Raw genomic sequence first — 21,658 nt, 5'->3', positions numbered from 1 at the left:
AGTGTTGTCTGTTAAATTAAGTTGTCTGCATTAAATTATAATACTTATCATCATGTTAGGTTAATGGATGACAATTTTCAGGTATTTGATGGAGTGAATTCCCATTACAAACTGACCTCAAGGCCTCTAACCCTTCGATGGGTCTGCCCTCTGAGGTGTCTTTAATATCCACCTCCACTCCTATTGAATCAGTACTGATATTCTCCAGATGCGACCATCCATGAAGGAGCCATCTGCCATCTGTCCCACCTGCAGAGTAAGTTCTCATTGGAGCCTTTCCTGACTTGCGTTCGAGTCTGATTTACCCTTAAAAGCCTATTAAATTTCCTTCTTTGCTGAAGGAGAGCAGGGAGGTTTCTAAGAAGTGTACTGACGAGGGGAAAATCAGGCAAGTCTTGAAATAAAATGTGTGGACTTCCCCGCACTTCTTTTGCTCGGCTTGAGGACAAGTCCCTGTTATGTTCTTTCTTTTTGCAGCTCACAACTTATAAATGGCTAGTACATTCGAATGGTTATTCTCCGAGCCCCACTGCTCTGCAAGTATATAATTCATAAATTTAACCAGCTCCCACAGGCTGAATGCTTAAACTTCATCTTGTTAAACTGTCTAAAATCCCTCTTAATTAGACACATCTGGTGCAGCAAAAACATACATAGGAACATAGAACTCTTTTCTATGTTAGTGTGAATTAACCAGATTAGCTTCCCTTCCACTTGACTGAGGTGAATATCCCTGAAGAAATGGATATTTTTGATTGAGAGAAAAAAGAAGTCACTTATTTGGTGCACGGAATTCTCTGGAAGATAGAGTCCCTTTGGATGGCCTGCCACAGTTGGAGCAAAAAGAACCAGGGATTTTGGTCACTAAGGAAAGAAGTAGGAGGTAGAAAGTGTGAATGGATGCCAGAGGCTAAATGCCATTTCCAAACATTTTTTTTCTCAGCTAATGATGCGCACCAAGAGGAGAAATGTTCCTTTTTCTCTCTCTCTTCCTGCATATGCATGTACTTCAGAATTGAAGCTGGCATTATCAGTAGTATAACCCAGGTATGCTAATGAGTTCAGAAAACCATCGGATTAGCCCGGATTTAACCTTAATTTATGTACAGCATGGCTTCTTTGGAGTTGTGCTCTCTTCTGTTCTAAACAGCCGACTTCACAGGTACATTTCTGAGATACAGTCCACTCATATAAGAGGTGCTCTTTCATGCATTCATTCCACACACAAAAATGTTCATTAAGAGCCACTCTACACAGGCCCTGTTCTAGGCTCACTGAAGCCCTGTGTTTTGTGCTAGGCTGCTCATCCAAGAAACCCTCGTTAAAAGAAGCAGAAGAAAGATTTAAAGAGCTGTCTTGGCAGATCTTTTTGAACAGTGAATACTCACTCCTAATTTATATGTTTCATCAATTTTGGGTTTTGTGTCTGCGAGTGGCTTAAAGAAAGCATCGTAGTAGTCAAGAGAAGGCTTTGTCAAGAACCGATTGTTAAGATGGTATGTGTCTCTGTGTACATGCTAGTTTCTCTGTGGGATTTTGTTGAACAGTAAGTCTGCTTTGGATGCTTTTATCCTGTTTCATTTCCCTTTTTGTGCCTGTCACGTCCTTGTTTTTGGTGAAAGAACTAAGCTTTGCCCTTTTGGATTATTCCAGACGTTCTTTCCTGGCATGCAAATGACTGCTGATGTACTCCGGCAGAGAATAAAAAACCCTCTATCACCATCCCAGTTAGTGACATTTAAAGGATACTTGAAAGGTTATCCAATTTCTTGTCTTGTATCCTTACTACAATAATACCTCACCTATCTGACACCATCTGGGAATGAGGTATTCCACATAAGTGAAATTTCCAGATAGAAACTTAAGTACTGGTTTTAAAAATACAGAATTTTCTGCTCTCCTACGCTTATAACATTAAACACAGCGTGTGAAGTGTGCTTCAATATCCTCTCTCCTCTAAACTACCTCCTCCTATTGCTTTTTATATGATATTCCATCCTTTTAAATCAGTAATGTTGGGTTAACCACAGTTCCAAACTTGCCCCTAACAGCTTTGAATAAAGAACAATGTCTTTCTGATAGCCTGTTGAAAAGAATTCTTCCTAATTACTCACTCCAAAGCAGTGGTGGTTTAAGTGAGATCTACAGAAGTGATTTTTGGGTAGGCATAGGGTTATTATAGAAATATCAAAACTTAAGCATGATATTCAGAACACCATAGATTTTTAAGTATATGTCAGTGATGATGGCAAAACATTCATATGGAATATTTTTAAAGTAGCTTGATTTTTTAAATTAAATGTTCATTATAGATTCACTTGCAAAATTGAAATGAAATTGCCTAAGTGTTCCATCTCCTGTTCGAAACTGAGAGATTAATGGCAAACGAAAATAGAAAAAGAGAACAAATATTGGCATGAGCAGTTTGCTGGCTCCTTAAGGGGTAGCTTTTCATTTGCTTTGTTACTTGGTATCATGTGAGAGGCTGGAAAAACCTAAGTGTAAATACTGAGACAGCCCCAGAAAACAACATGCTTACAAACAAATTGAAAGTATATGGCAGGTTAGTTTAGAAAATTTTTAAGGACTGTTTTTGAGCCCAATGTTTTCTACCCTTTTACATTGTGTTTCTTCCATGTGTTACCTAAGAATGATAGCAACAGTGATATCACATTTGTGTGAATGTTAGAAACACTGTTTTTCTGAAATGTAGTGACATTGTCTCTTCTTTTGTGCTGATACTCACTGCCTTATGTGTATTAAAAGCTCTTTGAGGCCCTAAAGTGGCGTTTTATTCATTTTATAGTCCCCTTAGCACTTAGTACAGCGTCTTTCACATATTTGCCCATAACCGTTACTTAAACGAGTTAGTGTTTTAATGATGTGGTCTTTTTTGCTTCTTAAACCATGAAAGACATTTTAATGTGCACATATATATGTTGATCTGTATCTGTGAACATGACAAAAGAAAGAAAATGATCTTGAATACGTTTGAATTGCTTAAAAAAAAAAGACAAATGTGAAAAATTTAAAACCAGAGGAAAATAGTAAAAAAAAAATGTAGGTGGAAACTCTGAGGTGTTGAAGGGATTCAAAGTAATAACTGAGAAACTATAAAATGAAACTAAACCAATTTTCAAGTAAAAAAAAAAGTGACTTTCAGGAAAATGAAAGGATGATAAATGGAAAAGTTTAGCTAGTTTTAAAAAACCCACCAAAGAATTAAAAATATAGCAAATAGGCAAACAAAAACAAATATTTGTTGTCTGTCTCTGTCTAGCACAAAACCATGTAAGATCTGAGAAAGAAAGCACAGATTCAGATCCACTGATTTAAACTCTTGAGCCACATTGGCTCTCAGGATTGACATGACAGCTTGGACTTTTTTTTTTTAAGAGTGACTGTTTTTAATCCTGTAATACAATTGGAGAGAGTCTATGCAGAAATTTTACATTTTCTCTTTCCTCCGCGTATCAGAGTAAACATCCCATACATTTTGCATATTTTCCTGTTAAAAACAAGTTTACCAACCTGAAATTTTGATTCTCTAACTTGCCATTACATTTCTACCGGAACTGAGTCCATTGTAATTGATTGTATGATGTTGCCTGCATTTCAGACGTGCTGGAGTGGTCAGTCACATCCTGGTGCTGTTTCATAGACGTGCTTGTCCATGTCACTATATTTAAGCCTGTGTCAGTATTTCCATTCAGAGACTTTTTTCATTCCCTAGGGCTTCTAAATAAGTCATAAAAATTCAAGCCCAACTCCAAGCTGGCATAAAAGGGCCTTTTTTTCTTCTCTTATGTATAAGGAACATAAGTGTGTAACTCCCACTAATTCTAAATTTGGTTAGGTTTGTAAACTCTTTACACACTGAAGAGGTCAAATAAGATCCATTGACACCTCTCCAGTCTGAGACTAAATGGGATGTCAAAAAGTTTTTACTGCCTGTGAAAATAACAAGACATTCTATTTAGTGAATATGGAAGTGGTTTCTTTTCTTTCTTTCTTTTTTGGTTAGCTGTAGTTAGTTTTTCCCTTCTGCCTCCCTACTTTGTTTCTAAAATTAAACAGGTATTTTTCTATGTCAAAATGTGTCTTGTTGATGTAACAGAATTTTTACTCAGAATAAATATGTGTTTTCTTCCAGGCCAAAATTTTGGTACTTTTAAATTTTGGAAGCTTCTGCTCTTGTTTTCTGTTAGAAATTATATCATTTATAATTATGAGTTTGGGGGAAGCAAAAAAGTAACAACTTTGTTCCCTCACAAATGAGATAGTTCTTTTACAAAATTTGAATTTTCTCTTCGTTTTCAGTTTAGATGCAAGACAGCATGTTTAATGCATAATGCCTCTTTTCTCCCTTTCTTCTTTCACAACTTTGTTACCCAATTTCTCTCATATTCATTGTACTGAAGAAATAGTCAACGATTTTTATAAATCCAACAGCGAACTTGAAAGGATCCTCTAGTTCAATTCTTGAATTTGCAGATTTGGAAATTGCTATAGGCTCTATACTAAGCATTGAAATTGTTAGTTTTTTTGGACATGAGTTGCTTGATTGCTTGGAGATATGATCCAGACCCTTGGTACAATTAGTCTGATTGCTTTGGGCAATTTCAGCTACTTAATTGACATTTACTTTTATTTATTTATTTATTTATTTATTTAGACGTTTATTCACCCTTGAGAGACAGAGAGAGACAGAACATGAGTTGGGGAGGGGCAGAGACAGGGAGACACAGAATCTGAAGCAGGCTCCAGGCTCTGAGCTGTCAGCACAGAGCCTGACGCAGGGCTTGAACTCACGAACCATGAGATCTTTTACTTTTACTTTTAAATAAAAGTAAATACTTAAGCATTAGTGTTGAAGTTTCGAGAACTTAGGCCAGCTGTGTGTGCATTTAAAATTCTTTTCTCTATTGTAACGGCTGCAGTAAAAAGGTCTTTACACACGTTTTTAGACTACAGGTTGTAATAGACATCATTACCTGGGGATCCTCCTTTGCTTACTAAGGGAAATATGAATGATTTGCAGAAAATGCCTAAAAGCTAATACCGCTAGTGTGCATCTCTCTCTGCACATATGTATGGTCATAGTGGTAATAACTGAATTGAATGTAGTTAGGAAGACAAAGCGGCTTTTGAAAATGACCACTGATATCTTCCCTCTCCCTTTGGTGTACACTGGAGGCGTTGAGTCCTTCCTTACCTGGTAGTGGTCAGATAAAAGCTCGGGTGATAACAACAACCCAATGGAACGTGGTTTGGGGAAGATAGATTAGTGTCAGGTTTGAGCAGCAACATTAGTCGTCTACTTCCAATGGTGTTAGTTCCTTCCAGTCAGAGAAGGAGCCAGGAACTGTTTCTCTCAGGCAAGTAAGACAGTGGTGCAAGACGCGCTGAGGGACTGCAGAGTCTGATTCACCTTTAGCGTTTCTTCAGGTCAGACACATCCAGATGTACCTAGAAGAGGTAAAACTGAAGTTTAGACTTCGCCGTGTCACAGATTCGGGCAGCCCCTTGGTGATGGCATGTGAGGATGCTCTCAAGTGCGTGTTGTGTCTCCCACAATCCCTGAACTACAGATAGGGTTAAAAACAGCCTCTTGCCCACTTACTTCAGTGCTTTGGAGTCTCTTTGATACAGTGACCAAGATGGATATCTCTGACAGAAAGAATGTGTTCCCTTTGTGATGCCATTACACACACACACACACACACACACACACACACACAGTACGCAAAAACCGTTTTACCTTTGATCAAGCGATAAAGAGAACAAAAAACTTTAAACGGTGACTTTGAGAGGAGTATTTGGGTGATATAACATTAAACTGGCAAACAGCACAAATGAAAACGAAAACTTTGCAAGTGCTGAAAGGTGATCAGAGACATTCATGAAATGGGATGTCCAAGAAACAGTTTGCTCTTTAAATTTTTACATAGTTGCTCATGCATTTAAAATTTAGAACTGATAGTCCCTTTGACTGAGCCAGACTCAGGTTATGGTGGACAAAGCTCTCAGTATGGCAGAGACATTTCAAGTAAGAATGCCCCATTCTGCCAAAACTGTCATTATGACACTAAAATGTACCCTTTTGCTAAGGGCCAGAATTCAGTCTCTCCTTCCAGTTTCTACACTGATTTAGACAACAGATGCATAAAAGGCAACGTGGTATTCAGGATCATTTGTCACATGGCTTCGGGGCAAGAGGATGGCTATCTGGCAGGAGGGAGAATTCCTTAAATGTTACTGGGTCTTACATTTCTAAATGTAAAATCCCTGGCCAGAAGCTGCTTGGTGCCATGTGCCTTTGGTGTGATGTCTCAGGCTAACTCCAAGCAAGATGGTTGCAATATTGTGGCTACTTGAGAACCCACATAGCCTTCTCTAGTTTGCAACTGAGGTGGAGAGCCATTGTGTTGCATTTTCTTTTATCCTTGTCTTGACTGCATTTTTTGTCTTGGTGTTTGTTCTCTGTCTCTGTCTCTCTCTCTCTCTCTCTCCCCCTCCCTCTCCCTCTCTCCCTCCTTCTCGCTCCCTCCCTCCTTTAATTCTTTCTGAGCTGCTAAATCTATCCAGCTGGATCAAGGAGTTTTTTTCACAACCTTGTCAGTAGTGCAATTGGTCGTGTCTTAGTTTTTACTGTGTCTCCTGGGTTCCTTTACTTTAGTCCTTTTCAGAAATATGGCACCAGTTCAGATTTACTCATAACCCATGGGGCCTCTGGTTTATCTAACCTGTGTACTTTTTTCCTTCAGATTTATTTATTTATATTTTTTCCTTAAAATTGTGCTTTAAAAAGTATAAACATAAATCATCTGGAATAGTAATTTTCAACTATCTTGAAAGGTGTTTGAGGACTATTTCATGGTTACTATGATTGAAGCAGTAAAATTTAGTTTATAGTTACAATAACTTTCCTCTCATTAGGAAAATATAAAAAAGCTCAACTTTATGATTTCATGACATATTACCAACCCCCAAATACCATTCCTAATCCCTACCCTCTAACATACACACTCAGTGAAATGCTAGTAGGAAGCTCAGAGAAGAACAATAAAGACAAATGACCTATCTATGTTCTGTTTGACCACATCCTGTCTCTTAGGTGCTTTATTAAAATGACAGTGTAAAGGTCTGAGTAGAGACTCTGTTGAAACAATACAAGTTTAATCTGTATCTTGGCTATAGTTAAATCCCTACTGTTTCGTATGTGGTTTGGAAAATGACTTTGCTGGGTCTAGATTTTCTCTGTAGTCAGCCTCCTTACCTGACCTGAGATTACCCACTTATAGATTAGGCCACAGGAAGTTATCATGTGGAGAGAGCAGATCTGCCTTAGAAACTGGGAGCACTGTATTTAGCCAGAACTGCGAGCAACTGAGGATGTGTTCCAAGGCAAGTCTCTTTATTCACCGGGGCCTTCCTTCCTTCAGCTGTCAAATGAGGACGCGTCATTGCCTTCTGCCTTTGATAATCAGGGATTCTATGAAATGCATAGGGAGAAAAGGAAGCCCACGGTTGACAGAAAGTCGTAGTTAAATGCATACCATTTTGTCACTATTAGAACCAGGACTTGGGCTCCAAGCTCAGAAACATTTCAAAGGAGCTTCAGGGGGCATGGCTATAGTAAGCCCCCATGGTGGCAGGTAAAGGACCTTGCCCAAGGAGGGTATTGGGCCCTGAGTGGGTAAGGAGGCCAACAGGGGAAAGGGCTTATGATTAAATATGGCAATGTGTTCTTTATGTCTTGTGTCACTTTTAGGAATACCTGTCCCAAGATTATAAAAGTTCGCTTTTACATTTTCTTCTACTACTTTTATTATTTTAATTGTACACTTGTATAATTATAATCTACCTACAATTTTTTGTAAGTTATGTGAAGTAAAGATCTGGCTTCTGGTTTTTCCCCAACACGATCTGTTCCAATACAATTTATCGAGCACTTCCACATTTCCTTACTGACTTGAAATGCTACCTTTAGGGACGCCTGGGTGGCTCAGTCGGTTAAACTTACAACTTAGGTTCAGGTCATAATCTCACAGTTGGTTGAGTTCAAGCCCTGCGTCGGACTCTGCTGTTGTCAGTGTTGTCTCTCTCTGTCTCTGCCCCTCCCCTGCTCGTTCTCTCTCTCTCTCTCTCTCTCTGAAAAAATAAACATTAAAAAAAAAAAGAAAAGAAATGCTACCGTTAGTATACTCTACCTTCCTTTATATGTGTCTATTTCTAGACTCTAATGTATTCCGCCAAACTTTTTAAAACACTCTACATCAGTAGCACACTGTTTTCATGACTGTAGCCTTATTGTGCATTTTGACATATGGCAAGGTATGTCCGCTTGCAATTTTTTCAAAATATTCTCATCAAGTCTCTTGAATTTGCCTTTCCAGTTGAACTTTGGAATAAGATTGACAAGTTCCATTTTAAAAATTTCATTAGAAATTCATTTGGGATTACATTGAATTTATGTATTAATTTGGGGAATATTTTTATCCTTACTATACCAAGTCTTTCCACTCAGGAACATAGTATATTTTTCCACTTATTCTGATTATTTTTCAGGACATTCAATAATTTTTTATAGTTTTCTTTACATAGAGTTTGCATATTTCTCATTAAATTATTAGATGTTTCGGGGCACCTGGGTGGCTTAGTCGGTTAGGCGTCTGACTACAGCTCAGGTCATGATCTCACTGCTCGTGGGTTCGAGCCCTGCGTCGGGCTCTGTGCTGACAGCTCAGAGCCTGGAGCCTGCTTCAGGTTCTGTGTCTCCCCCTCTCTCTGCCCCTCCCATGCTCGTGCTTTGTCTCTCTCTCTGTGTCTCAATAATGAATAAATGTTAAAAAAAATTTTTTTAATTATTAGATGTTTTATTTTGTTATTCTTATTGTTTCCATTCTGGATGAGTTCTTATCTATTACATATTATAATAGTTATCATGGATATGTAGGAAATCTGTTGGATTTTGTACATTTTTCTTATATAATATTGATATAATATGTAATTGATATATAATATTGATATAATATTGTCAGAGTACACACAAGCATATAACTGTCAGATAGTAACAGTTTTATATATTTATTTTCCTCTTGTCTCTGCTTCCCTTCCTCCTTCCCTTCAGCAGTTACATTCCATTGACCAAATTTTCCAAAACAATGTTGTAGTGATGGCAGGCTTTAAAGGGAGTTTTTCTTATATTTTTCTTATATATATATATGAATATTATATATTTTATCTTATATTTCTTATATTCTTATATTTCTTATATTTTTCTATTCTTATATTTTACCATTGAGTACAATGTTTGCAGAAAATTTCTGATATAATCACTTTATCAGAGTAAGGATCCCCTTCTCATTCCTAGATTATTTAATAAGAGATTCTCCCCACTCCCAAAACACACTCATAACTAAATAGGTTATTGTAATTATCAGACACTAATCCCACAATTTTTAATACCATTTGACTGTCCCTTTTAACCTACTTATATTGAGTAAATTTCCTAGTGTTTAAATTTCCTTAAATCCTTGGGAAAAATTCTGTTCCATCACAGTGTATCATTATTTTAATATATTTCTGGATTTGATTCATTAACTATTTAGCCATTTTATATCAAAATTCTCAAGTGAGCTTTGTCTATAGTTTTCTTTTTTTCTAATGCTCTCCTTGCACAATTTTGATATTCCAGGTATGCCAGTCTTGTGGAATGAGCTAGAAAGTTCTTCATCTTTTTTCTGCTCTGGAAAAGTTTAAACAAAGTAAGGATTAGCTTTTCTGCTGCATGCCTTGAAGATTGGAGCGAGTTCACCTGTGAAATCATCTTGGTCTGGGATCCCTTGGTTCTCTATTCTTCCTCTTACACCTTTTCTCATCTTTCCCTTCCACGTCATTTACAGCTGCCTCGTCTTCACCTTCCAGATCTCTTGCTTGGTCTTCAGCTTTGCCCCATCCATTCTACTGATCAACCTTTCTGCTGCAGTCTTTCTTTTAATTTTGGTATCATGTTTTTGTTTTCCAAGAACATCTTATTCCTTTTTCATAGCAGTCACAACCCCTATAGAGATTAGAGGTTACCTGAATTTCTACTCTCTACTTCTTTTTTTTTTTAATTTTTTTAAGATGTCTATTTATTTTTGAGAGAGAGAGACAGACACAGAACGTGAGCAGGGGAGGGGCAGAGAGAGAGGGGGACACAGAATCTGAAGCGGGCTCTAGGCTCCGAGCTGTCAGCACAGAGTCCAACACGGGGCTCGAACTCACAAACTGTGAGATCATGACCTCAGCCGAAGTCGGACGCTTAACCAACTGAGCCACCCAGGTGCCCCCTGATGTCTGTGCTTTAACTGGTGACCTTCATGATTCTTCCTGTGGCCCACTTTTATTCTCTGTGAACTGCTGAATTGCAGTACCTTCCCTGTTGGGAAAAGCAGCTAACACTTTGCCACAGTCTTGATCTCCACCTGTTTTGAGTTGTGGTTCTCTGTTTAGATTTCCTCATCAGTTTAATGCCATTTCATCTTTCATGAATTTTTCAACTTTTCTGATTTGACGACGGTGCCCTTTATTGTTTTCGAGCACTGCTTGGCATTTATCTGTTTTTAAATTTACATTCTGTAGTTTTAACGGGATTTTGAGAGAAAAGTAAATAAAGCTTATTGAGTGCACCATCTTAAAGGGAACTCTGTAATACAGACTGTTAGTAAGTGATTTCATTATAAAAGATGTTTGTTGCTGATAGTTTTTAGTGGGAGTTTGCACACATTCAGAATTATGCATAGATTCTGAATATCAAAGGAGTAATGAATAAAGAGTAATTATATACAAAATGGAACATGGGAACTCCTGGAAAATTCTTGCTAGGTTTCATGTACGTAAACATGACACATTTTGATGGGTAACACTTTCCAAACTACAGTGCTTGAATTAAAGAGCTAAATATAATTTAAATTAAAAAATGTCTGTAATTATGATATAGTAGTACTTGGCAGTCTTCAACCTAATAAATACTACACTTCTAGGATGTGATTAGAATCTGAATAGATACTGCTTTACCCTGTAGTTAAGCATGTGGCAGGATATGCTAGAACTAACTTTTCTTTTTATCCTTCCAGTGGAGAACTTAAGTCCTTTGTTTGAGTGAATACTGTTGGGAATTTTTAAGTAAAAACAAGGAGCTAAAGAATTCCATTTCTTTTTGTCAATCTTTCCTTCAAGCAAAATTATTAATTAATGGAGCATTAAAAAATCATATGGTTCAGATTGGTTTCTTTTACCCTTTTGTACTTGGATTGCTTTAATAATTTTTAGCTAGTGCGATAAATGTAGCTGATTAAAGTTATACATCAAAATATACTGTGAGAGGGAAAGGGTTATATTTCAAAAATATCATATTAATGAATTGCATATTAAAATTTGCATGTTATTTATTTTGAAAATATCAAAATATCTCAACTTTCTCTAATACCTTTTTTCTTCCTTCCTTCCTTCCTACTTCCTTCCTTCTTCCTTCCTTCCTTCCTTCCTTCCTTCCTTCCTTCCTTCCTTTCCTTCTTCCCTCACTCTCTCCTCTTTCTCTCTACTTTTTCTTTTTTTTTTTTTTAAACAGTAAAGGGCATGGTCTTTGTTCAGGGCTCTGCTATCCAGATTCTTCCTCAGTTTGTTCAACTGTGGCTAAGCTGACTGAATATTTCGCCACATTTCCATGTCTCTGGGCAGTGATGGACTGACCACAGAATACTTTTCTATGAGTTTTCTTTCTTCCCTCAGGGATATGCTTGATTGTCCAGCTGTCAACATGTGGAAACTGTACTATTTATACAGTAATTAATATAAAATAGACCACTGTTCCCAGTATCTTTCCTAGAGCAGCACCCTCTTTTATTGGAACACCTAACATTTTCAGAGTCTTTTGCTTATGGTAACTTAATTGTCATTGTGTTAGGCTGTCTCTGTAACACTGGGTGGGTCCTTCCCCGAATTAGATAGCAAATGCTTTGGTATAGGCTTTGACGCACTCGAATCATACTGATGAGGTCGAGGGCTTTACCTACCATCACTGGTCGATATCCTGTGTTGGACAGAGAGAGTAAGCGGTACACATAAGACACGATTCTTAGCCAGACGTTGCAGGCACTGCCTCCCTCACAAGAAGGCTTTTCCTGGAAGATAGAGATTTGAAGGGCTTTCTTTTCCAACGATCCTGTACAGCCTCTGTCGAATATGCTAACGGGCAGCAGTATATCCAAGCACTTATTCTAAGAAAATATGGAGTGAAGGCCTTGAAACTAAGAAGGGTGAGAGAAATGCCAGAAGGCCAGCTTGAGATCATGGCATGTACATTACTAGGAATAGACAGCTTTTTGTCACAGTCAGGAAATGAATATTTTTAAATTAATTAACCATGACAGATTCAAAAGGGATAGCTGTGGTTATAAAGCAAAGAACAGTTCTTATGCCTAGGTGTTGGTTTTCTCTTGGTACAACCACAAACAGGGGCGCCTGGGTGGGTTCAGTCGGTTGAGCATCTGATTCTTGATTTTGGCTCAGGTCATGATCCCAGGGTCGTGGGATCTAGCTCCGTGTTGGGGTCTGTGCTGGGCATGGAGCCTGCTCGGGATTCTCTGTCTCTGTCTGTCTCTCTCTCTCTCTCTCTCTTCTCTCCCCCTGACCGTCTCCCCATTCATGCACCCTCTCTGTCTCTAAAATTAAAAATAAAAATTACCACAAACAGCAACTTAACACCATTAATTATCTCCGAGTTTTGTAGGTCAGAAGTGTGGCATTCATGACTGGATTCTCTGCTCAGAGTCTCATTAGGCTGACATCAAGGTGCCAGTCACACTGGGCTCTTAGCTGGGGGTACTGGACAGGAGCTCACTCACAAGCTTACTTAAGGTTTGGCATAATTCATTTCCCTGTAGTTGTAGGACTGAGGTCCCCACTTCTTTGACTCTTGGCTTCTAGAGGCTGCCCATTCCTCTGTCTGGTCCCCCGCATTTTCTAACCAGCAACAGCACATAGGTTCCTTCTCACACTTGAATCTCTCTGCCCTGCACCCCCACAGGAGACACTCTGAGTTAAAGGACACATGTGATTTAACTGAGTCCACCCAGATAATCCAGGATAATCTCCATATTCTAAGGTCAACTGATCGATCATCCTAATTGTATCTGCAGCACTGCTTTTAACATGTAGTGTAACATATTCACAGATGTGATCCTGGAAGAAAACTCATGGGGGCAAAATTCTGCCTATCCCAGCAGAGATCACTCAGTTATGGGGATTTAGATAAGATTTTGCCCATTCAACCTCGAAAGTTTAGACAACAAGCATTATCATTAGTGTGATCTTTTGATTATCACGTATGAAAAATATACTGCTTTAAATGCTTTTGGTATGGACGGTCTTTAAAATGGGTAATCAAATCTTGTCTAAATAAATTAGTTGAGATTTACATAATTAGTTACATATGAGCACAAAAATCACACATATGTATTCCCTTTATACATTTGGTTAGTTTTGCTTTCCTTAACAATGCTTTTATCTCATAACATGAGGCTGACGTTTTAACATTCTGGCAACCATCAGACAACTGACAGTGTATTTCTTTTTTTTTTTTTTAATGTTCATTTATTTTTGAGAGGGGGGGGCAGAGAGAGAGGGAGACAGAATCCAAAGCAGGCTCCAGGCTCTGAGCTGTCAGTACAGTGCCCAACATGGGGCTCAAACTCACAAACCACGAGATCATGACCTGAGCCAAAGTCAGATGCTTAACCGACTGAGCCACCCAGGTGCCCCCTGACAATGTATTTCTAAGGTAGATGCCTAAATGGTTACCAGTGGGATGATGAATGTTGACTACACATAGTAACAGCAGCTGCCATTTATTGAACACTTACAATGTGTTTGTGTTGTGCATTACCCTCATGTGCTATCTTATTCAGCCCCCACAGTAGTTCTATGATCTATGTTGTACTATCCTTGGTTTGAGAGAACAGACTTAGCAGAATTTTCCCACATAAGCTGTGATGTTGCAGAGCCAGGATCTGAGATCAGATCTGTTTGACTCTAAAACCTTGCTCTGCACAACTGTCCTTTATTTTTTCACATACCTAGGGAAAGTTACAAAGATTGTAGTTTATCCTTGGGAGATCCTCCTGCCTCCTTTTCTAAGCCACCTTCTACCTCCTGGCTCCCTTTTGTTACCTCCAAAGGAGCCTATGTCCTTATGCTGTGGGGAATTCCCCACCATGAGATGAAAACAGCATGGTCTAAATAGTTTGGGGCATAACAATGATAGTAATAATAGCTGGTAATCACTGGGCACTTATCAAGTGCTAGGCACTGTGCTAAGTACTTGACATGCATTTTCTTACTTAATCCTCATAAGATCCCCGTGAAATAGGTACCGTTATCATCCCCCATTTCCCACATGGTATTTTGAAAGCAGAACTTGTAAATCTCTAAGCAATTGAATGTGTGCGAGAGTTTCAAAGGAGACTCCTTGGCTTCTCTGGGCCATCCTAATCGTGTCCCCATTCCAGAAGATTAGTGTCAGCCTTGTGGCTCCTTCATCTTTGGCTACAACCTTCAGTCCAGAATTTATGTCATCACTTCCTTTATCGTACCGCAGTGCAGCCTCTTTCTTTCAGGGTCCCCGTCGGACATTTAAGGCTGGAGATGATGTCATGAGGACAGAGCTTTCTCTGTAGGAGAGGCAATGGCACTCAGGCCATAGACTCCCAGGAAGAAGCACAGAGCATCTCTATAGAGAGGAGAAGGAATCCAGGGACATAACAGTGGCCAGAGGGAAGCAAGCATCTGCCTGAAGCAATCTCCCTGAGAGCTGTGGAGTCCAAACATGTGGAGAAGGAATTATCTTCCTTCCCCAGCAATCACACAGGGCAGGGGTGATATGGGCCCTTTATTACAGGGACCTGTTCCTTTAGAAGTGGAAACAAATATGTTGAGAAAATGAGCTGGGCTACAGTCAGAGCCCTTCCTGTAACATCCTGAGTGGCCCCAGAATGCTGAGGCAGGAAAGGAGCCGGCACTTGCCTGGAGCCTGGGGTGGACATCTAGGGTTTCCCTTACAGCCCCTGCTAGTGGCTTCTACTTGAAGCCACTCTATATAAATCCACAGAAAAATTGTGCCTTGAATTGCAGAATAGATACATTTCACAAACATTAGATTTAAATTAAACCAAGTTTTGAGGATAGTGTAGACACTTGGTATTTTCAGACGCCTGCACTGAATCCTTGTGTTATATGAACAATGTAACTCAGCTTCTGCTTCTTAAGTTTATATTGTGAGATATTGGTTCTTTCTTACATTTAAGGTTAAACAACAATATCAACTGCCTTTTATTAGGTCTGTCACTGTGTCAGCAGTAATGCCTATTAAAATATTGCATCCTGGCTGTGAAATGTAACTGAAGTTACTGGAAAATATCATACTGAGTACATACACTGTGACTATCCTAGTTTTCAAACCACAAAAAATGTCTTTACATGTGAGCGTATGTTCTCGGTGTTTGATCTTCCTGTATTAATGAAGATTGTTACTTCAGGGGAAGAATTAATTTTTTTGTTTTAAATGCTTTCCCCAAAAGTTGGACTCAATAGCATTCCTTTATAAAAAAGAAAAAATAAAACCCTCACTTGTAATCTATAATTAAAGCCAAAGTTTTCTTTTAATTTTAAAAGCTTGTCCTTGAACTAAAATAACATGGAACATTTTAAAACATGGCTCCAAGCTGCTGTAGATACATTTTATTTAAACCACAGAGACTGCAGTTGGATTTCTCAGGGCCAGACAGACTACAAATTATAACTGTAGCAGAAGCGACTGTGAATTTCTGGACGTTGTAGTACCAGCAAGGCTGGTTGTTTTTCTGGAGCTGTTCCTCCCTTTGGGCTCTGCTTGTGAATGACTTAATCCCTGTGTTGAGATCAAATGTCATGCCCCGTTGCCATGCGTAGATGAAGCAAGCAAAACCTCTTTTTCCTGTGCACAAGTTTGACGTGCTCGCCTGCAGAGGAGCAAGGCAGTAGGTCAGAAGAGTCACAAAATAGAAGTTGTCAAGTGAAGCTAGAACCCAGTGAGACTCCACAAGTTGGATGCACGATAAAAATATCCTTTAAAGCAGAATCCCATTGTTTATTATGGCAAGAAAAGGGGATCGTATCCATGATTGAATTGTAAAAATATTTTTACTAAGGTCATTTTTGTACTTACTATTCTGGTATTAGGTTAGCAACTCTAATGCCAGATTAGAGCTAATAATATATTGTGTTGCTCTATGTACTTTAGAAAGTACATGAACATCTGTTATTTCGTTTGATCGCCACTACAACTCTGCGTGGTAAAAATAAGGATAATTACTCCTGCTTTCTCGCGGAGTGGGAGGGAGTGACCCACTGATACATAGCTACTTAATGGCAGAGCCAGAAAGAGAAGTTGAGTCTCTCAGCAACTCTTTCAGGCTCTTTCCACTTGATTTTACGGTGTTTTCCATCCTGGTGAAGTGCACTCAAAATAAAAAATCATTTATGGAGTAGAACTCTCCAAAGCAGTGACTCTTAACTTATTTGGAGCTGTTCCCCCTTTTGTACACGGGCTGCTTTGAAAACTGGATAAAAAGCTTCGGATCCTTCTCCAGTGGAACTCACATCCACTCTCCCCACCCCACACTGTAGTGTGACCCACGTGGCAGAAGAGCTTTCTCTGATTCTTTAGATCTCAGGAGGATTCTCTTGGACACACTTTATTCATGCTATGTAAGATTGAGCCCTTCTGAGGATTTCTGACTATGCCTGAGGGTTCTGTCTTCAAAGCATCTGTCGCCATGTACTTTCCAAACTATGTTCAGTTTATGGATTACTTTGCCATCCCACATATGCAGTCCCTGTTGTGCATCACACTGATTCAGATATGAGATGTACTCCCTTCCTCAAGTGCCAGCAAGGCCTTCCACTCTCAGGAGACGCATGCATGTAGCAGACCGTATGCACCATGTGGAGGGAATGGAGGAGGGACTTATATCGCAGCAGTCATACGGAGCACTACTTTTCCTTGTTCTTAAGTGTCCTTTAGACAGCCCACATGGGAGTCTTCCCTTCCTGTTGTGTGGTCCACAGCCTAACAGCATCTCACTAGTTTCACGCTTCCTCCTTCCCCCCCTTTCCTGCTACCCCCTAGGTCCCCAGTTGCCTCAAACGCTCCAAGTTCTTTTCACTCAGTGTAAGTGTAATCCAGCTGTCTCCAGCTTCAGCTCCCAAACTCTGTTCCAGGCCTACCTTTGCATGCTCAAACCCACCCACCAGGATGCTAAGCAAACCTAAGGGGCCTTGGGGCTCCTTCCCTTCCCTTTCCTTATAAGGTATTTGTGATATTAAATGGGAGCTTCTCTTCTTCAGCTCTAAGTCTGTATAATTTTCAGAGTCTCAAGGATTCCTTAAAACCCAACCATTATTACCCCTAGGTTTGGAACCCCAGTTGAAGATAGTTCTGGAGTTTCTAGTCTCCTTGGGGCTGTGTGAGTTTAGAACTTTCTCGGAGTTCCTCTTTGGAGCAGAGTTGATGATTAGGCACAGGGTGCTCTCACGACCTCCATGGGGTTGGATCCAGGTCAGGACAGCTGGTGTGGAGGTCATCTCTGTAATGGACTTGCCCATTCCATCCCCCTGGCCAGTCGGGAAACTGAGGGTGGTATTGAAGCTTCTGGGGAAAAGAAGAAAACAAATCAATGAATCCAACAGAAAACACTTTGATTCATGAGATGTTCTTTAAGAAAATGATACATATATGATGAGGAAAACTCAAGAACATAATATAGGAATAGAAAATGGTGTAAAAAAATGGATAGTGATTTAAAAAATTTTTTCTTTAACATTTATTTATTATTGAGAGACAGAGAGACATAGAGCATAAGCAGGGGAGGGGTAGAGAGAGAGAGGGAGAGACACAGAATCTGAAGCAGGCTCCAGGCTCTGAGCTGTCAGCAGAGCCCGATGTGGGGCTCAAACTCACAAACTGCAAGATCATGACCTGAGCCAAAGTCAGTCGCTTAACTAACTGAGCCCCCCAGGTGCCCCTGGATAGTATTTTAAGAAAGGAGTAGATTAGATAATTTCTTCCATTTGATCCCAATTTGAAACTGTGTTATTCTAAGAGATACATTCTTTCCCCCAGTGATAGGTTTTCCCTTGTTGTTGATGGTCTGTGATTTTAAAGCATTGCTGCTTTCATTCTATTTCCATTTCCAAGGTTATCTAGCATGTATAGTCTTGTTCTTACCTGCGATTGAGCAGGACAAAAAGATTTTCATCTTACTTGAAAGCAGGGATAGGATTGGGCTACAGTGTATCGTATTTCTGAAGGAAACATCCCGTTCAGTCCCACGATGGGACTTAGAAATATCACTAGTGAACATTTTTGTTGAGAAACTGGCAGAGGTATGGACTTAGGGGTAGACCAGAAATGTCATTATAACCTTGTGTTGATGAGGTAGAAATCTTCAAACTGGAAATCAGGCCCTGTGCATGTTTCCCACAAGCACTGGAGTAGCTTCTGTGATTCCCTGATCCTTAGCTTACTCTCTGACCGATCAACCAGAGGAAGGCTGGGGGGGATGTTAAAATAAAGGAGCAAGTTCAGACACATTTTGCCTTCTCTAACCAGCTCATCAGAATTAGACTATTTTCTTCAAATTCTTTCTGCTGTTATAAAAAGACTCAGCCAGAGTCAAAAGTCACTTCATTCACCTCTTTGTTTTAACCATTGATCTTTTAAATTTGGGTACTTGAGGTAAACTATATGTAAACTTCTTTCCTGGGAAGAAAGGACTGTCTTAATATTTGACTATGCATCAGATAACTCTATCTTTACACAGAGCTAGGGAATCTGATTTTGAGAGAGAATAATCTAGAGCAAAGATAGAAAGTATAAATATGATTACATTCCAGGTATAAAAAATAAAGGTATCAGAAATAGAAAGGCAGAGGAAATGTATAATAGGAAAGAAAATCTAGAGGAGAAACCTCCAAAAAACACTCCATAGTGATGTGGGGAAAAGAACACTTGAAAAGTTACTTGAGAAAGGAAAGGGCTGAAGGAAGAAGGGAAAATCAGAATAGAACTGAAGGGGGCGCCTGGGTGGCGCAGTCGGTTAAGCGTCCGACTTCAGCCAGGTCACGGTCTCACGGTCCGTGAGTTCGAGCCCCGCATCAGGCTCTGGGCTGATGGCTCAGAGCCTGGAGCCTGTTTCCGATTCTGTGTCTCCCTCTCTCTCTGCCCCTCCCCCGTTCATGCTCTGTCTCTCTCTGTCCCAAAAATAAATAAACGTTGAAAAAAAATTTTTTTTAAAGAACTGAAGAATGGCTCTTATTTCCAGGCCACGTTCTGCATGCCAAAGGATCAGAGAATTTTTAAATACCGGGAATTATTGACAAGTTAGGCCTGAATAGGCTCTTGAAGGAATTTGTGGATTCCATCTTGAGTAGTGCGGGTGTGTCTTTAAACTGATATTCTTTATTTATTGAGTAGTACGGGGCTTACGTATAAGCCTTTTATAAGCCTTGTTCAGTCTTCTCCCAGAGTCCCATAAATAAGATAAGAAGGGACTGTGAAGGGGAAAAGAGCGTATTGAAATGTGCCCCGAGTCAACAACATCAAGGAATCTTTCCTTCTCGTACTAATGCAGAAACTGAAGATAAGCTGGTAAAAAGCGGAAATGGTCATCGTGACCAGTTAGCAGTGAATCTGGAATAAGAGGTTTCTTTAAACCAGGGATTAAAAATAGAAAGCAAAATATATGGCCATAGTCAAGCCCTGTCTTATCTTCAGCTTTTTCATTGTGGGACAATTCTAGGAATCTCTGCTTTCACAGGAATGCTGTAGGAAACTATGCACATTTTCTGTACTTTTGAAGATTCCTTGGAATTCACTATATCACTGTGAGAGTTAAGGAATGACTCATAGAGTGGTTCATGTGTCCACTCTCTATCTGGAGTCGCTTAGAACTGTGCTGTCCAATATAGCAGCCTCTAGTCACATGAGGGTACTGAGCACTTAAAATGTGACTAATCCAAATTGAAATGTGTTTAAATGTATGGGGGGACAAAGCATGGAAAATATATCATTGCTTTTTATATTGATCGGATGTTGAAATGATAATATCTGGGGCTATATTGAGATAAAAAATATTTTATTAAAATAATTTTTATCTTTTACCTTTTACTTTTTTTAAGTGTGGCTACTAGAAAACTGAAAATTGCTTATGTAGTTTGCGTGTGTGGCTCACACTGTGATTCTTTTGGACAGCAGTGCCTTTGTGGTGGCTGTAGGCAGCAAGTTAGGGAAAGAGCTTCTCATTACAACCTGTGATTGTCAAGGAAGAGACGTCAAAGATAAGGAAGTGAGAGTTCTGTTTGGCTGAAAACTGGTTGATACACCTTCAGTCCACTCCGGACGAGCACAGAATTCTACTCTTAAAGAAACCCTGCTATCTTCATGGCCGTTCATGCATGTGGTAGGGAGCCACATCTGTAGCTCACCTTTGTTCTTGTCACCAGAACTGCCAGAAATCAGTGTGAAGGAAAGAACGAGTTTGTTGCCCTTCTTACATTTTGACTTCCTTAAAATACAGGTTCTGTCTCATTCATCCCTAGCACCCAACAAAACTGATCTGTAGTTGATTTTGTGTGTGTGTTAAGGTATAAAGAAAATGCATAGATGAATGAATGGCTGCATAAATGAATGGTTCACAAGAAAAATATAGGTTCTGTATAGATTTAGGTAAAAGATCAAAGGCCTTGTGGGGAGCCTGGGTGGCTCAGTCGGTTAAGCATCGGACTCTCGATTTCGGCTCCGTCATGATCTCACAGTTGGTGAGACGGAGCCATGCTGTCAGCACGGAGCTTGCTTGGGATTCTCTCTCCCCTTGTCTGTCTCTCTGCCCTTGCCCCACTCTGTCTCTCTCTCTTTCTCTCTGTCTCTCTCAAAATAAAAAAAAATTTTTTTTAAAGACTTTGTGATGGTCAGTGAACTAAACCAGAGGGAAGAACACGTGAGGTTGGAAGCCAAGTTTTTTCTACAACAAAGCATAAAACACCCGACAGTGTGTACCAGTGGCCCCTTTCTGTACAGCCAACATCTCTTCTAAGTGGCTGCTGTTCATGTCACACTAGGTGTTAAATACTTTAATATTCTCGGGTTGGAAGAATTTCTTAAAAAAAATTCTTTAAATCAGTGAAGAGAGGTAATAGTTTCCCTCTTCATGGACTGTAGGAGAAAATTATTTAGAAAATTTACAGAAGGTAGTATTATCCACTTTTCCATCTTTTTAAGGGTGCAGAGTTGACCTTGGTTTTATTGCTGCTCATTTCTGACGGAATCACGCACAGGCCACTTTAACTTCATCTGCACATGTACAACATGAGTCACTATGCTTTCAAATAGAATTTTTTTATAGACTATAAGCTTCCATTTAGAAAAGAAGAGTTGTTTTTAAAATAAATTTCCCTTGAAATTTCAAGTGATTTAACTAAAGGAACATTTTAGAGAGTAGGGTGGGAAGAAAGTTCTATTTTATTTTTCATTGTCTTTGAAATTCAAAACTTACTAAGTTAGTTTTGCAAGATTCGC

At 39.4% G+C, this 21,658-nt stretch overlaps 1 protein-coding gene across 8 annotated transcripts in view; it reads left to right on the top strand.

The window, feature by feature from the left end:
• MKX (mohawk homeobox) overlaps window positions 1-21,658 on the top strand; it is a 68,120-nt gene that overhangs the window by 18,583 nt on the left and 27,879 nt on the right. The window contains exon 6 of one of the 8 annotated variants that reach the window (XM_027073701.2): window positions 14,664-17,555. The exons of the other annotated variants lie outside the window; for them this stretch is intronic. Coding sequence (XP_026929502.1) covers window positions 14,664-14,683 — 20 coding nt within the window. The 3' untranslated portion in view covers window positions 14,684-17,555. Of the gene's footprint in view, window positions 1-14,663; window positions 17,556-21,658 lie in introns of those variants that run through there. 8 annotated transcript variants of the gene reach the window in all.

This window comes from Acinonyx jubatus, chromosome B4 (genome assembly GCF_027475565.1).
Source record: "Acinonyx jubatus isolate Ajub_Pintada_27869175 chromosome B4, VMU_Ajub_asm_v1.0, whole genome shotgun sequence".
Classification (NCBI taxonomy): domain Eukaryota; kingdom Metazoa; phylum Chordata; class Mammalia; order Carnivora; family Felidae; genus Acinonyx; species Acinonyx jubatus.
This window is presented reverse-complemented; position numbering and strand designations above follow the sequence as displayed.